This window comes from Lepidochelys olivacea (genome assembly GCF_965140295.1).
Source record: "Lepidochelys olivacea isolate rLepOli2 genome assembly, chromosome: 2".
NCBI lineage: Eukaryota > Metazoa > Chordata > Testudines > Cheloniidae > Lepidochelys > Lepidochelys olivacea.
Window position 1 is genome coordinate 45,733,393 of NC_140412.1, and position 18,362 is coordinate 45,751,754.

Sequence of the window (18,362 nt, forward strand, 5' to 3'; positions counted from 1 at the left end):
TCCTACTACATTGTTCATTCCTTGCATCCTAACCCCTAAAATTTCCTTACCACACTCTTCATTGTCTAACTCAGTGGTACTCAACCTCTTTACAGTTGTGGGCCACATAAGCAGCTTTTTGTGTGTTATGTGGGTCACATCCACACAATATATATACTACCTGATAGCTACCAAAAAAACAAGGTTTATTATTTGTTATACGACAGCAATACGATTCAAATCAATATAGTAACTTTCATTTCAAATGTCTACCAAGAGCATTTTAAATTAGCCAAATAAGTCAAAACATTAACAGCTAAAATACATTTACTGTAAGGGTGGTATGGTGTATTGCCACCCTCATTTGTGCACTGCTGATGGTGGTGCATCTGGGCCAAGCGCCCAGAGACCGCAGCTGGGGAGCCTGCCAGTGAAGATGGGGAACACTGCCCGGGGTGAGGTGCCTCCCAAGCCAGGGACTGCCCCCATGCACCCAGACCCCCATGCACTCAGATCCCAGCAAGGGACTGTCCCTCATGCACCCAGCCCCCCCATCCAGGGACTGCCCCAGCCCCTCCCCAGACTGCCCCCCAGGTAGGGAATGCCCCCCATCACCCAACCCCACTGGGATTGTCCCCCAAGGACCTTCCCAACACTGGGCTGGCACGTGTGCCTGTCCTGCAAAGACAGGGTGTCCTGGCCAAGGCAGAATGCCCCCCACACACCTGCCCCCTCCAGCATCCAGTCCCCCACCCAGGGGCTGCCCCCAGCACCGAGCCCCCCTGGGACTGTCCCCCAGCACTTAACCCCACCATCCAGGGACTGTGCCCCAGTATCTAGTGCCCCCATCCAGGGATTGCCACCAGCCCCCCAACCTTTCCCCTCCCTGGGCACCAGCCCTGTGCACCCTGGACCTGCTAGTCTCCTGCCTCAGCTGCACGTAGCTCAGCTGCAGCCTGTCGCTGCAGTCCTAGTACCGTGGAGCCTGTCCAGCTAAGGGTCACTGGACCCGCAATCCTGCAGTGTGGGGGTGGGGCACTGAGCAACCTGGCCTTCTGCTGATGCTGCTGGATCTGATCTTGCCGGGAGTCAGAGGCTGAAGCTGCTGGCCCGATGCTGCCGGATGCTGGGTCCAATCCTGCCAGGGGGCTGACACTGGGCCTGATCCTGTGCTGTCCCAATTTTGCACCCCTCCCACTGGCTTTGTGTCTAGGGCTGGTGCACCTCCTACACTGCCCTAGTTATGGCCCTGAGGATATCACGTGGGCCACAGCTGTGTGCTGATTGGGCCGCAGGTGGCCAGTGTGTTGAGAACCACTGGTCTAACTCTAGCTTCTGGTGTCATAAAGACTAGAACGTAAAACACCACCTCTTCTCTCACCTCTCCTCCTCCTAGCCCTAACGTTGTTTGATTCTGTGTTAACGTTCCAGTTTTAAGAATCATCCCACCAGATTCAGTTATGTTCACAGGTCATAATATCTATTTTTAAGTAGCACTTCTAGTTCAAGTTTGTTTCCTATTATTCTTATGCGTTTTTCACTACAGACCATTTAAGTACATTAGTGGATAGATTGGTACCATTGTACAAAATTGTATATCCTACATAAGCTGGGTCTGGTAACTGCCTTTAGAAATTACCTGTTAAGTTTGTAACAGGTTATTTGTATGCACAATTACTCCAGTGGTCTCCTCAATTTCAGTAATTACACATGCAGATAATGCATATGAATTCATGTGTGCACAACTATTTGTGTTTTTGGTCTAGATACTCCTAATCTTCATTTTTTTGTTTCATAATTTTGGATTTTTCCTGCATGACTGCTTGAGTTAAGCAAAAGGTCCACTTCTCTCTGTTTCCTATCTAGCTGAAAGCCCCTCAGACAAGTACTTAGAGTCTTCAGTCCAGCAAGTCAGTTCGTGGAAACCATCAAAAGGATCTCATCGTAGTTCATCCAAAATTTAGAGAATTAATTTTTTTCTTCTTTACATCAGTGGTTCTCAAGCAAGGGTGCACATACCCCTGGGGGTACACAGAGGTCTTGCAGGCGGTACATCAGCTCATCTAGATATTTCCCTAATTTTACAACAGGCTACATAAAAAGTACTAGCGAAGTCAGTACAAACTAAAATTTCATACAGGCAAAATAAGAAAGTAAGCAATTTTTCAGTAACAGTGTGCTGTGACACTTTTTTGCATTTTTATGTCTGATTTTGTACAAGTAGTTTTTAAGTGAGGTGAAACTTGGGGTATGCAAGACAAATCAGACTCCTGAAAGGGGTACAGTAGTCTGGAAAAGTTGAGAACTACTACATCATTGAATGCTCTCCAGTATTGGACTTTCCGTTTCTTAGCTTGTGTTTGGTACCAGAAGGATCTCCAGGAAGATCATCTAAGTTGCCCCATCTTCTCTTCTCTTGCCAGGTTCTTGTGAGATTAGTTCACTAGCTGATCATCCTTTACTGGTAGTGGCTATTACAATTTTTGTCCATTTTTATTTGCTTGTGTGTGTGATGCTGCAGAAAATAGCATTAGTCAATGTAGGTGATACTATTTTGTAATTTTCTGTCACTGTCACTTTATCATATTCATATGATTCACTTTGCATATAGGACCTGTGTACTCTGCTTTTGTTTTCATCTGAACATGGTTTTTCTGGCCCTAGTCATATAGAAGTTTATTGTGTACTATTTTTGTAAGATATGAAACTGTTTACTTTCTGAAAGTTTCATATGAGGAAAGGCCTCTAAGCCAAGTGTGTGTTCGTGCACTTTTTAAAGCACTTAGCCATGAAGTCCACTGTTGTCTTTGTGTACCAAGCAGTGTAACTGTTGGTGCAGACAGTAATGAATAAAACCGTATGTTATGAGCTGCGGTTTTTTTAAGGTGTGCTTTTTATGAAGAATTTTTCATAGCCAGAAAAACACTTATATTTTTGATACTACTGAAGTTAAATACAGTGTATGTAAGTACAAATATATACACAGACATACTGTCATAATTTCTTTCTTATTACATGCTTGTGAATTAACTTTCAAATCATCATATATCTTGGGAAAGAACTTTGTGTGAAGTCTCTTCCCTTTATTGTCAGGATTTTATTTCATTCCTTGTACTTCTCAGTATTGTAAGAGGGGTTTTCCGGTGCATTAAAAAAAAGAAAAAAAAATAGAGGTTCCCTCTGGTGGCCAAAAATAATTTCATTTACATTCCTACGGCTATTAGCCAAAGTTGTCTTTAGCCTAGTGGAAATAGAGTCTGTCCTATTATTTTTAATTTATAATTTTATAATTATAAATTTTATAATTTAATTTAACTTTATTAATTAAATGTCAAACATTTAATTTAACTTTATTAATTAAATGTCAAAAATGTTAAATTATCTTTAGAATTAACCCAGACCAATAGTTTATTGGTGGAAAATATGTATTATTTAACCTAAGCTATCTCCCTGATAGTTATGTTTGGAAGGACTACATTTTTATCAGTAAATGTTGGTAAACATGAATTCTCCATGCACACACATAAATCAATGAAAAAATATTTCCACAGATGATGGTCAAAATTTACAGATTGGCAAAGTAAGAAAAATGCTTCTTGTGTTTGATTTAAAGATATTTACTTTGTATATTTTGACATATCTGTAAAAATTATAAAAAAATAAAAATTGAATTCTGCCAAGCCTAGATATGATGTTAACATATATCAGATCACATAGCTGAAGTCATTAAAAAGTCAGTATTCAACAACAGTCACCAAAGAGATCTTTTATTCTAAGTGAAGTCTAGGCAAAAATGTGGTAATCTCATATACCATTGCATGGCAATGATTAGCAAATGCTAGCAGTGTACACAGAGCATGCTTATAACATGGAAAATAGATTCAAATTAAACCAATTAAAAACAATTAACAATATCAAAGATCTGCAGAAAAACAAAGCAGATATTCTGAAAATCAGGAGATTAGCTAAACTGCTATTGCAATATATCAATCCCTAACTGTCAGTATTAAATTGGTTTCAGAGTAGCAGCCGTGTTAGTCTGTATTCGCAAAAAGAAAAGGAGGACTTGTGGCACCTTAGAGACTAACCAATTTATTAGAGCATAAGCTTTCGTGAGCTACAGCTCACTTCCTCAGATGCATATCGTGCCACAAGTCCTCCTTTTCTTTTTGCGAATACAGACTAACACGGCTGCTACTCTGAAACCTGTCATTATGCAAGGCACTGCATTTAGCCGTATGGAGTGGAAATCTATCAACTGCATGAAAAAGGCAGTTTCCACGATATGCATCTGAGGAAGTGAGCTGTAGCTCACGAAAGCTTATGCTCTAATAAATTGGTTAGTCTCTAAGGTGCCACAAGTCCTCCTTTTCTTTTTGCGAATACAGACTAACACGGCTGCTACTCTGAAACCTGTCATTATGCAAGGCACTGCATTTAGCCGTATGGAGTGGAAATCTATCAACTGCATGAAAAAGGCAGTTTCCACGATATGCATCTGAGGAAGTGAGCTGTAGCTCACGAAAGCTTATGCTCTAATAAATTGGTTAGTCTCTAAGGTGCCACAAGTCCTCCTTTTCTTTTTAGTATTAAATTGCTAAACCATTTATAACTTTATATACAGTATCTGAACTTTTTTACTAATTTGATTTTGTACATAAGAAACATTTTAGAGTTGATGTTTTAAAAATAGTTGCTTTACAAAAGTTATAAGGTTCTATTTACAATTGCATTGATGGAAAAGTGTTAAATGATGGGAAACTACAGGGCTAAAACTCAGCACCAGAGAGAAACCAACGTGGTGCATTTGAACTTTGAATGTTTAATGTGAATGCACTTAACCCTTGGTAATATGGTAAGATTTTATGTACATGCCACCTTTATGGAAAACAGATTTAATGCTCCTTTACCGTGGAAATTCAAACATCATTTGCATATATTTGGCCTGTAGTCTTGAAAATGTCATCCTTGGGGTTATTAGCATATATGTTTTGTTTCAGTAAAGAGTTGTTTACATATATTTCATAAATGGAAACTTGTAACATGAGAAGTATACAAGACGGAACAATTCTATCCCATCAGTAGGCTTGGCAGAATTTGATTTTCATTTTTTTACATATCAGTGGATAATATCAGTGTTTCTTTTTAAGCATTTTTTAATTTGATTGATTTAGATTTTCACAGTTGCAGGAAATTATGAGCAGGAGTCAGACAATAATTATTTATGAAAAGTAGAGGTGATTGAAAAAAGTTAAAGCTTTATAACCATTAAAATACAAATTGTCAACATGACATATCAAAATATACACAGTTAATATTCTTAAGTCAAACTAATAATTTCTCAAGCAGCATTTTACTTACTTTGCCGAATTGTAAATTTTAATTATTGATGGCACAATACGTTTTTTTTCAGTTTGTGTGTTCGGTGAAATAGGCTTTACCAACGTTTACTGATAAAAATCTAATTCGTCCAAGCATGTGTGTGTGTGTGTGTATGTATGTTTTGACAATGCATAATGTATTTTGCTTGTGAGTGTATTATCTGTAGGCAGTAGCTCTGCACCTAAGAAATAATTCAGTTGGAGAGTCTAAGCCTTGTCCAAAGCTCGCTGATAGAAAGATTTTTCCTTTGATTTTAATGGGCATTGGATCACGCCCTAACAGTGTGAACAAATTTTACATGTGACTTGTAGCATCTAGAAAGCATTGACTCATAACTAACAATGAGCATTTTCTTTAAACTCTGTCTGTATGATCAATTAGTCATACAAGTTCTCTTTTCTTTAATGACGCCATCTGGCGACTTTCAATAATATTCTTCCAAGGTATGTTAATCAGCATTACCAGGTTTGCGTAAACGTATTTCATATAATGGCACAACATGTTTCTCTACCAATGTGTTACATTTCATTTATATTGATTATCAGTATAATATTGTAAAGGAGGAAGAAGAAGAATATGATTTAATTAAAATTTATGGCATGGCAATAGGGTACTAAATTGTTCATCTTCATGTCATTGGTTCAGATACATCTCAGATTGGTTAGTCAGATGGTAACAATAGCAGTTCATTAGCCTATCTGAGATAAAACAATTGCTTCTCATGGACATGTGATCTAGCAATGTTGGCACCCTTGTTGGCATTCTGAGTAGAGAATACCATTTCTGTGAACACAACAGAGAGGATTTCAATCTCCAGGGTTATTTGTTCTGAAAATTATGTTTTAATGGGTGAAAACTGAAAAATTGGGCACAATGGAAAATTGGAGCCTAATCCTGGAAGGTTCTGAGCATTTTAAAATCCCACTGAGTGCAATGAGACTTCAGGCCATTCATTATCTTCACAGGATCATGTTCTATGTGCATATAAATTAGAGAGACGTTCAGTAAGACTTATGGAAAATGTTTCTGTATACAAAGCTGTGGTATACATAATGATCATCTTTACACTACTCCATATTTCTTTCTCTCCGTTCTCCTTCAGCATGTTGTTTTCCTATTATAATCATTAATAAGCCTAGAAGACCTCTGTAATACTGTATAAATGATTCCTTCTGAATTGACAGTAATTTAATTTATACTGTCAGGTTAATTTTATGGCTAATTTTGCTTTGCGTGTACATAAAATAAGATCATATGAGGATTTTCTAATCTGGAATTGTTTATACATATGAGACTGCAATTCTAGTTAATTTTTGGGAAATAATATTGCTATTGGTTCTGTGTTAACTCTTCTAAACTGAGCAGTTGTGCATTATGTTTTATTTTTAACGTAAAATAGATGTACTATTTGTATTTCACTTTAAACAATCCACTGTGTATCACAGGCTTACTCATTATTTATTGTTAATATTGAGTCTTGTAAATTTAATTCTGCAGATTAAAAAACCCCTGGTTTTTTGGTTTTTTTTCCCCAAAGATGCCTTTAGCAGATTTGTCAGGAAATTTTGTTGGGGGCAGAGAAGAAAGGAAAAGAATTCTTGAACATCTTTCATAGTTTTCCAACCGCCTCCAGTCATCATACTCACACTATGTAATATATGGTGTGTGGGTGTGTACAAACTACATTTATTTGTTTTAGTGAGATTGGAATTTTTAGATATGTACGGTATCTAGTTTCTTCTATCGCTTCCAAGTACTACAAGTCAGGGGTTCTCAACCTTTTCCTTTCTGAGGCCCCCCTCAACATGCTATAAAAACTCCAGGGCCCAGCGGGAGAGGGTGAGAGGGGGACTCAGGGTTCTTGGCTGGGGATGGGCCCTCGGGCATTGGCGTACTGTAGTTTGACCTCTATTTTGTGGAGGCAGGACCAGCTCTGCACAGCAGGGTCCAGGAAGGCAGCCCCACCTCCATCTTCTTACTCATCCAGCCTGTCTGAGTTGTGTGTAGTGAGGGTTCAACTCAAAAAGTTAAACTACTCAGGGGACAGGGAGGGGGTAGCTAGGGGCTGTGTGTGGGCAGGGGGTAGCTCAAGATGCAGGGAGGGGTAGCTAGGGGCTGTGTGTGGGAAGGGGGTAGCTCAGGATGCTGGGAGGGATAGCTAGGGGCTGTGTGCCAGGAGGGCTCGCCTGTGGTCGCTGCCCCCCCCCTCCAAGAGTTCTTCCAGCCACAGAGCCGGGTCCCCCTCCTTGGGTGGCTCTTACCAGCTGTGTGAGCTGAGGAGTAGCTGCAAACCCGGTCACCAGCAGCAGACGGGGGAATGCCGCGGCTGCCTGCTCCATGACACCAGCCAGAGCAGCAGCTTCCCACACTGCCCAGCTCTGGCTTCCTGCCTCCGATCTGGCCAGGGGTTGGGGCTTCGGGGGCAGGGAGAGGAGGAAGGGGGTGTGTGGAGCTGCCCCTGGTACTGCCCCAATCTGGCACTGAAGTGGGGGTGGGGGGAGGGCAACCAGTGCTTGGGGTTTCAGCCCTGTGACGGCAGGCACCCGGGCTTAGGAGTTTCAGGCCTACGATGGCAGGCACCCGGGCTTAAGGGTTTCAGGCCCACATTGGCAGGCGCCCGGGCTTAGGAGTTTCAGGCCCACGATGGCAGGCGCCAGGGCTTAGGGGTTTCAGGCCCACGATGGTGGGTGCTAGGGCTTAGGGGTTCAGGCCCATGATGGCAGGTGCCAGGGCTTGGGGTTTCAGGCCCACAACAGCAGACACTGGGGCTCGGGGTTTCAGGCACACGACGGGGGGCGCCAGGGCTCAGGGGTTTTAGCCCTGTGGCGGGAGGGGCCGGGGCTCAGGGGTTTCAGCTCCACGGCGGGGGGCGCTGGGACTCGGAATTTTAGCTCCGCAGTGAGAGACTCCGGGGCTTAGGACTTCAGCCCTGTGGCAGGAGGTGCCAGGGCTTGGGCTCTGGGTTTCAGCTGCAGGATGTCACAGCCCCCCTGAAAGGACTTGGGGATCGCGGACTCCCGGTTGAGAACCGCTGCTATTAGTGAACCCTCTGAGGACAGATCCTCCACCATTACTATCTCTAGCAGGTGGACCAAGGACCAAAAAGCAAGTGAAATACTGTGAAGTGGAGAGCCCTTTCAAAGCCACAAACCTAAATGCTCCAATGGCTCTCTTCACAGGAGTAAAGGGCTAGTCGGGATTGTTCACCAATCTGAAGGAATTGTCATATGTGCTTCCCCTCTCCATAATTTGTAAAAGTGGCTGGGGAGCGAGCACCTCTGTGTTAGCTGTTGCAGGGTGGTGTTAGGGTTGAAGATTCCACTCCTCTGCTCCCATGAGTCTCTTTACTCCATACAGTTCTGGTGTGTTTGCCTTCTCAGCAAAAAAAAAAAAAAAAAGTAGAGAAAAACTCAGGAAACATAGTGAAGGATTAGGATAATAGCATTTAGAGTACAGATTTGGGAGAACATTTTGCTTATTAATTGCCTTAGTTGCATACTCATATATTTATAGGAATTTTTATAATGCTTAACTGCCAAGATCACTGGGTATTTAAAATAAATATGTATTGTCATCGCTTCCAATACAGTCCAACTGCTATGCAGTCAGCCTTGACAAGGGAATTTGTGGATTTTATATTTAGAAGGTTTAAATAAAGAATTAAAGCTGCTGCCTCATTTTGACCTTTATTTTTCTTGTAGACCTCTCCTAGGGTGAAAGGTTATCTCCTTAAGTTCCCACTGAAATATTTAGTAGAATGTTTTGTTGATGGTTAATCTAGATGTAGACTACACCTTCTCCAACCCAGTTATTGTTTTGGACTTTAACAACAGAAACCACAAGGCAAAGGAAGAGAAGATATATCAGGAAATGGATAATCTGACAAAATTGTGGGTTCAGTATTTGTAGTTCAAAAGTGACTAAAAATGAACTGAGTTTTCAAAGTTAAATACTTTAGCAAAACTACACTTAAAATAAATAAAATATAAAACAAACACTTCTCTAAATAAAATCATATGCTGAGAGAGTTTTGTCATGGAGTCACCGGGCGATGCTGTGGAACTACTCCATACGAAGCCAGTCAGAACTCTGGGGAAGCCTCCTCTCCCCAGGACAAGAAGCTTACACAACTTCGACCTTCCTGAGGCTGACCTCGGAGCATACAGCATTCCCCTCCACACCGTGCGCTTCCCACAGCGAGTGTGCACAAGCGGGGCTCCTGGGGAAGCCAGTGGGTCCTGCACCTGAATTCTACAGTCAGACGTGACTCTCAGCCAGCCAGTAAAACAGAAGGTTTATTAGACGACAGGAACATGGTCTAAAACAGAGCTTGTAGGTACAGAGAACAGGAGCCCTCAGTCAGGTCCGTCTTGGGTGGCAGGGAAGCCAGAGCCCCATCTGAGCCTCCCTCCATTTCCCTAGCCAGCTCCAAAATTGAAACTCTCCAGCCCCTCTTCTCCTTTGTCTCTTTCCCAGGCCAGGAGGCCACCTGATGTCTTTGTTCTCCAACACCTTCAGTTGACACCTTTGCAGAGGAGGGGCCCAGGCCATCAGTTGCCAGAAGACAGGGGGTCGGCCATTCTTTGTGCAGACACCATCATACTGGCCTCCTAGGGCTCTGCCACAATCACACACCCTTATCCCACCACCTGGATACTTAAGAGCTGCATAGGGGAAACTGAGGCACCCATACAGTATTCAGAGAAAACATTAACATTCCCACTTCGTCACATGTTTCTTTTGGGAGTTTGCATTCAAATAATCTGTCACAGCAAAGGCATCTCAATCCTGTATTTAGAACAACTGGATCATTTTACCTTAGATGCCACCCATAACCTTGGACACCCTTCTCTTCTCTTCATTTGGGGTGGGGAGGTGATACACCTCTTAATTCCTTAAGAATATTCAACCCAGGCCCATTTGCAGGAGACACTAGTCCCAGAATCCAAACTAAAAGGTGTGCTTCATACCTGCATCGTTGGTTGTCACGGTAATGTGTGACAGTCTAGTTTTCCAAAGCATATGCTGGCATTCGCCTGGCACATATAATCCACAACCCCTTTAGATTTGAGTTAGGGGATAATATCACAAACACCCTTGTTAATTCATGCAACAGAGTGCTGGATACATTATTTTCATTGCCTTGTTTTAGATGTGCTAAAGAAATAGTCTGATAACTTGGTGTCTGTGATAATTTCAGGACAATCTCAGAAGCAGAGTTTCTATGCAGAAGATGAAAGAACTGGGCAGAAATGGATAGAATGGATGCACTTCCATTTATTTCCAAGAATAGCTGATGATGTGGAGAAGATGATTAAGGGCTCAACTATTTGAGTTGGAAAAGAATGAGATAAGGTTGTCACAAAGCTGTTGTATTGCACTACAGAAAACCAGCTATATTTGTTGGTGTTTAAGAGCTTCATGTACATCATACTGAAGATGCCATCAATTGTTGTCATCTTGCAAGCCCAGTTGATATCTTCCATCTCAGTTGTCTTGTGTGCACACCTATTCCTCAGATATATGTCTGTTAGGACTGCTTATATTCTTCAGAAGAAGGATAGTGCCTGAAAGTTTGATTTACCTTTAATACTACTACTTTGAGATCCTTGTTGAAGGGTTTCTTCCGGCCACAGAATTCGTAATGGGATTCAGATTCCTTCACCTCTAGGTTCGTATTTTGAATCCAGTCGAGACTGATTCAGAAAATTATGGATGTCTGATTAGTGCTGTAAACTGAGTGAGTAAGGTGTGGGTTTCAGGACATTTGTTCACAGCACAAAAACCACTGTGATCATCAGAATCCCTTTTGGCAGCCTCAGTAGAGAAGCCAAGAAATGAATGGGAATGAAGACTGGACTGCACTTGCTGTCTCTCTCAAACAAGTTTGAGGCATGTTGGCAGTACTTCATGGAGGGAGAAGCTGCAGTGCTCCTGACTGTTCATCGTGTTCTGTGGCCGCACAGAGAGATTTCCAGTAGTTCCCAAAAACAGTGAGTGTGGGGAAGGAAGGAATGGCCTTCTTGCATTGCTTACTTGTTTCCTTTAACACTCAAGCAAATCTCTCTCTCACTAGAACACCTATCTTCATATAGTTCCTAGGGACTGATTTAAAACATTCTTTCCTCTTCTTTCTTTCATTGTAGTATAGTTGATAAAGGATGGGTCTGGTATTCAGGAGTCCTGGGTTCTCTTCTCAGTAGTAACAGCGCTTCCTATGTGTGACCTTAGACAAGTCAAACTGTCTTCTGTGTTTCTTAGTTTACCTGTCTGTAATTAATGCGAGGAGAACGAGACTTACCCACCTTTGTAAAGTGCTAGATGTATGAGTGAAAAGTGCTATGTAACTGCTAAATAATTATTACTTTTCACTGGACTTAATTGGGCTTTCCTCTTTCAGTTCATCACTGCTATGACCCACTCCCTTGTTTTGTATGTCATTAATGTGCTATCCAATCTCAAAACCATCAGAATAGTGTATTTGACAGTAATATTAGAATGGATGCTATGGTGATGGTCACCAGTACAAAATACTTTAGATGGATTTGAGCTCAATTTATATATCTGGATCAACTTATTTTTCTATTCTGTTACATGCATGGAGCTTTGAACATTCCTTTTTTCTGGTTTACAGGGTAAGTTATAAAGGAAACTAGACAGTAGAAATTTAAACTGGTTTAATTCAGCAACCTTTAACACCAATTTTTCTGTGGGTTGGCACAGGAATACTAGGTAAAGTCAATATAGAACGTCTTTTAAGAATCTTTCATGCCGGAATATACATCTGGAACTGTTTGCTCTAACTAAAAGTAAAATAAATGCCACAGCGTATTATACCATACGTTTTTTCATTTAAAAGGGAAATTGAAAACATACCACTTCTAGAAATGCTTGACATTGAATTGGCTATTGAAATGGTATCAGGAAAATATTTATATATTCCATATTTTGTTCCATAGATCAGCCTTCCTTGATGCATTAGACTTGGAAGCCTGCCATTTATGCTGAAATTTTGCCATATATGAAAGACCGCCTTGTTTTAAAAATGGACTAAATCATTTAGGATACAGGAACTGAAGTAAATCTATTTGAATACATGCACATCTCTTTCCCCCTTCCTCCCTCATGCACATGTTTTAGGTTTTGGAGGGATTTTTCTTTGTGTTTTTTTCCCCATATTTACTTTATAAGGCTAGTTACACTTATAGTAAATATCAACATTCATTTAACAGCTAAAAACAGTGGTAAAAATAGTTCCCATTGCAAAAATTGAATGGATGACAAGAATAATTTAGTTACTTGAATTAAAAAAATCCACCAAAGAAACGTCATAATTTAAAGTTGGTTTTACAGCATTCTTTAATTTTAAATGGAGCAAAAAGTTTCTGTGGTTAAATCACAGCTCTTAGCTCTTTGCTGTAAAATAAATTCAAGAATGTATATTTCAAAATGTTTTTTTAAATATAATCCAAAACAAATGAAATAGATCCCTGCATACTTGAAACATACTTTCTGAATTTATCCTAAATCTGTCATTGTTCCAGAGGCTTGTGTGCATGGATTAGGACTGGCCCATTATTTCACCATCTATCTCCATCCTGAATTGATTTCAATGAACAATACAGAATGAATTGCAGATGGTCTCCTTTTTCCTGTAGTTTGGAGGACCTCTGGGCTTAAGACCCATTTGGTTAGGGCTACGGTAACCATTCCAGAGTTTTGGCTGCTTTTTAGTATTCTGAAGTAGAAACGCTTAAACCTGAAATAGACTGTTCTCACTACCCATTCGAATTGTACTCTTAAATTATGTGTGAGGTTTTGAGAGATGGTGAACATATGGGCTGTGTGAAGCTTTCATCATGGACCTGAAGCTGTTCAAAACTCACCTGGTTTAATTACAAATTCAAATTTCACCCTAGGCATATGTGAATTAAGATTTGCAGACATGGGTTTAGTTTTATTCTTTTGCATCAAAACCATGTCAAACGCATGGAATTCCAGTTTTGACTAGGGTTTTGTTGGGTTTTTTTTTAGTTCTTTTGAATTCCAAGTCAAACTCAAGGCATATGAGCCCATATGTAATGAAAATGGAGAAAATGCACATGAATCCCTGTAAACCAACATATTGTGAATATGTCTTCCTCTTAGGGTTGCCAAATTTCTAATTGCACACAACTGAACACCCTAGCTCCGCCCCTTCCCCAAGATCCTGCCCCACCCTGCCCCATGATCCCGCCCCCACTCACTACATTCCCCCTTCCTCGGTGGCTCACTCTCCCCCACCCTCACTCACTTTCACTGGACTGGGGCAAGAAGTTGGGGTGCAGGAGGAAGTGAAGGCTCCAGCTGGGGGTGCGGGCTCTGGGGTGGGGCTGAGGATTAGGGGTTACAGGTGCAGGATGGGCTCTGGGTTGGGGAGGGGCTCAGGACTGGGGCAGGGGGTTGGGACTTGCGGTTGGGGTGCAGACTTACCTCAGGCGGCTCCCGGTCAGTGGCGCAGCAGGGGTAAGGCAGGCTCCCTGCCTGTCCTGACTCCATGCCGCACCCTGGAAGCGGCCAGCAGGTCCAGCTCCGAGGCGGAGGAGAGGGGGAGCAGAAGGCTCTGTGCGCTGCTCTTGCCCACACGCACACCCCCCCCCCAGCTCCCATTAGCCGCGGTTCCCGGCCATTGGGAGTGCGGAGCCAGTGCTCAGGGCAGGGGCAGTGCCCAGAGTCCCATGGCTCCCTCGCCTAGCAGCCGGACTTACTGGCCACTTCCAGGGTGCAGTGCAGTGCCAGGACAGGAAGGGACTAGCCTGTCCTAGACCCGCAGCACTGCTGACCGGACTTTTAACAGGGTCCCTTTTTGACAGGGCGTTCCAGTCGAAAACCAGACACCTGGCAGTCCTACTTCCTCTTCAGGCTTTGGAGTGGATCCTCTCCCTCCCCTTTATATGTACAGAGAGGAAAAAATCCACATGGGACTTGTGTGAAGAATGTATGGGCAGTATTACAAACCCCAAGCATTCAAAAAACATGAGCCCCCAAAACATGAGATTTTAACAAGAATAAATGTTGGCTCCTTTTTATTTGTCTTTAGATTTTTGAGTCTTTTAGGGTTCACATTTTTAGGCTTTTCTTTGGAAGTATGAGGGTGAACACTGTTTCAGTTTTCATTTAAAAAAATTCTCATGTAATAATCACATGACTCCAGAACCTGGGGCTTTAAAAAAACAACAAATATTGCAAGGCTCACAATTAGAATTACAAGAATTTGTAATAGTGTGTATAAGCAGTGACACTTCAGCATTCTTCTCCACCCCTCTGCTCCTTTATCTTCTTTGAGGAGCCCCTGTGTTTGAAATCAGAGTAGTCAGGGCTCTGCAAGTTCGTGAGTGGGTAAATAGAATTGGGAAGCACCTGTGGTACGCTGAATTTTTAAGACCCAACATCTTCCTCACATGTCTACAGCTCAGGGAAAGGGTGGGGAGTTAATGGGGGCAGCAGCGAAAGAAGCTTTTGTGCCGGAGGAGGAGCATGAGAACATAAGAACGGCCGTACTGGGTCAGACCAAAGGTCCATTTAGCCCAGTATCCTGTCTTCCAGGTCCCTGACACAAGTACAGAGAAGAAGGCCATCCTCCTGGGATGGCTCAATATCTGTGTGGTTGTTCTGTGCCTTCCAGGCAGAAGAGCAAGCTTTGCAGTCTATGTTTCCTTTCTGGCACTGCGAACCTGACCCATTTCAGGAGAGCATACAGCCTCAAGTCTGCCAGGTGTAGCATTGTTAGAATTGGGTGGGACAGTCCCAAAATGCAGAGTTCAAATCCCACTCCCCAATGACTCTGGGGCAGCATTTGACCCAGATTCCCTGCAGTGCACTCCAAGTCTGCCAGAGGCTCAGAGATGGCACCAGCCTTTTCATGGTGCGGGGTTGGGGGCTGAGGTGGGCCTTAGCTCCCCTCGTCACAAGGCTCTGCCCCCTGCTCCTTCTCTCCCCTTCAAGGTCCTGCTGTGGGAAATCCTGGACCCTCCACCTGCCCTGGGTGACCTGGCCAGGGTGCATGGCCTTGGGAGGATGAGGCGGAGCAGGGGTGGGGGCTTAGGGGATGAGGGAGCAGAGGTGGGGCCACAGAGCGGAGCGGGGCTCCTCCATGTGTCCCCCTTTTGCCTTTTGAAAAGGTGGTCACCCTAACAGGAGGTGGTGCTAATGCATTTCTGGGTAACAATAGGTTATACTTAATACTGTAATTAAAGATAAACCTAGGACATAATAAATTAGTGAATAAAAATAATTTTAAAAGAAATCCTGGATCATTACATGAACAGGTTATAATATATTGAAAATCTGAAACTGGAGCACAAAAACAGTACAATAGTGCAACTACACGGTCCATTTAAATAACAAAATATAAACCATTCTAGTCTGCTTCTTAAATTTTCCTCTGAGTAGGGACTGTTCCAAAATTCAGGCCAGATCAAAAGCTAAGTGGACTTGCGGGGAGGGAGGAAGAAGTTGTGATTGTTCATGATAGCAGAATTGCTTTTAGTTATCAGCAGTTGAACGGGAGGATATAGATTGTGCCTGCTCAGTGTGAACAGCAGGCTGCTAGTGGAGTTTGACTTCTCTCTCTCTTTCCTCCATCTTCTCCCTGGCTGTGTCTGTGCTCCCACATGCTTCAAATCTGCGTACCTGGACTGCCTTCTCTAACAGTTCAATGTGAGTGTTAGCCGAATGAAAACCAGATGGACCAGCAGTTCCCACTGTTATCTCCCAGCCAGCTCTGGCAAGCCTCCCTTTCTCTCTCCTTTCTTGGCATGGCAGAAATATTTGCCTTTATTTAGGAGGGCCTCTACTCACTGCTGTGCCTCTTTCCCTCAGCTGCAACATGAGTTGAAAGCTATTTATTCCCTTGTTGCTGAGGTTGGTTGAGGTGAGTGTGAGATGAATTCAACTATTAAGGAAGTAATGAACATTTTGAGGCTAATTTCCAAAGTTCTTTATTTTAAATAAATGATTTGTTGCAGTCGTTGGTTTAAATGTTTCAGCATAGCAATACAGAGAGAGATGTGTATGGAAAACGTAATTGCTCCCATTATTTGAGTTACCACACTTCACCTGGCTGTGTAGATGCCTTAGAATTTCAGCCAGTCTTTTTGGACACTGTTTACTACACTTCTGAGTTTATTGACCTTAGATCAACACTGCAGATTCTTTACTGCTATGATTACAAAGTATATTCCCTTCCGCTCATATGGTTCTAGCTTCTCATTCTTAGGGTTTTTTATTTCCAAAGTCTGAAAAAAACTAACTTAACTCTCTTTATAGAAACTGGTCTTTTTCAAAAAGAGAGAGAAAATGTTGAATATAGCTTCTGCAACTGCAAAACTTTGCAGAATATGTGGCTGTGTCGTATTTCTGTAGTTTCTTAATAGTAAGGGATTGGGACCACAACATTCTTTGGTATTACGTGCTCTTTATAAATTAAATGAACTGGTATTATTTCTAAGGCTTCTTTAAAAATATTTCTATTGAAAAAATATATTTCTGGAATCTCTCTTTAATACACATATGTGCATATTATGTATAATATAATGTGTGTGTATATAATTTTATGTATGTATTTGTGTGCATCTTGTATCCATTTTTATCGACAGTTTGAAGGTCTCATCTTTTCAAGAACAAATATTTTTTGCAATTGTTTTTCATGGAGAATGACTTTGGAAAAGTTACATTAGTAGCTAATGAACATTAAAGGCTAAATACGATCATCTTACTTACTCCAGGAGTGTCAATGAACTGCTGATGTGAGCAAGGCAATCACAATATGGCTTTAAATAGGTAAATGGTGCGTTGCTTTGTTTTGCCCATTCTTGATATACAGATTTTAAGTTTTTGTTGTTTTTTTTCAAATGTACCTCTTGAATTTAGGTGTAAAAGCTGGTAAAACAGAGTTAAATCTTGTAGTTTCAGTGGCAAACATCTTTCCATCAGGAGAACTGTCAAGTCCTTTTTCCTTTTGTTTCTTTAAATTTCCCAAAATTGGAGCATGCCTGCAGTTGTCCTTGATGTTAAAGGTATAAGTTGAAACAGTTGACAGTGTTTTTTATATTAGTAATAGTCTAGTATAAATGCACAGGACCTGTGTCTGCCAAAGATACCTTGTATTATATGGCATATGGTATTTATTTCTTGTTGATTTAAAAAAGAACCAGGAGGTGGACTGTTAAACCCAGGCAGGATACATGCAGTATTAACCCTGGTATCCATTATACTTAAAAAGACAAAAGATGAAGAAGGCAGCAGGTGCTACATGGAAAACCAGTCATGAAGAGTGCTGGCTATGGCCAATATCTCACCTGTACAAAAGCGTTTCAGGTTTTTGTTCTTCCAGAGTTGTCAGAAGGGGATTTATTACCTTCCTGACTCTTCATCTAATTTCTCCTTTTGGCTAATGTTAAAGCCGTCAAGTGAGATGATATTATTGCAGCTCCAGTACTGTTTTTGGGGTAGCATCTGCACATGCTAGAAATAAAAACACAAGATAATACGACCCTGTTTATTAATGAGGCCCTATCTGTGTTACACCTTCTTAAGTGCAGTTTCAACGATGTCATCTTGAAAAAACAAGCTGGAGTAAATAAGTGTGTTTATCTTCCGCAGAAGCTGCTAAAGCTGCTTAGTTCATGGTTAAGCTTTTTATTCAGAACTGATGAATTTGGAGAAATAAAGTAGTATGTTCATGTGGTATGTTACAGATCGCACTGAGAAGCATTCCACAATGCCAGACTCACCTGTGGATGTGAAGACGCAATCCAGGCTGACGCCTCCAACAATGCCACCTCCTCCCACTACCCAAGGAGCTCCAAGAACCAGTTCATTCACACCCACAACGTGTAATTAGACTTATTTTCTTCTTTTGTTCCATATTCTTTTGCATGTGAGATTTTGATTCTTCCTATATGTCAGAAATCAAATTATATGAAGAGAGCCCTATATGACATGGCTAGAGCAGCAATTCA

At 41.8% G+C, this 18,362-nt stretch overlaps 1 protein-coding gene across 5 annotated transcripts in view; it reads left to right on the top strand.

Annotated features, from left to right (window-relative positions):
- RUNX1T1 (RUNX1 partner transcriptional co-repressor 1) overlaps window positions 1-18,362 on the top strand; it is a 154,653-nt gene that overhangs the window by 54,688 nt on the left and 81,603 nt on the right. For all 5 annotated transcript variants that reach the window (XM_084620754.1, XM_084620755.1, XM_084620757.1 and 2 more), the window contains one exon: window positions 18,099-18,236. In XM_084620754.1, coding sequence (XP_084476880.1) covers window positions 18,099-18,236 — 138 coding nt within the window. The remainder of the gene's footprint in view (window positions 1-18,098; window positions 18,237-18,362) is intronic.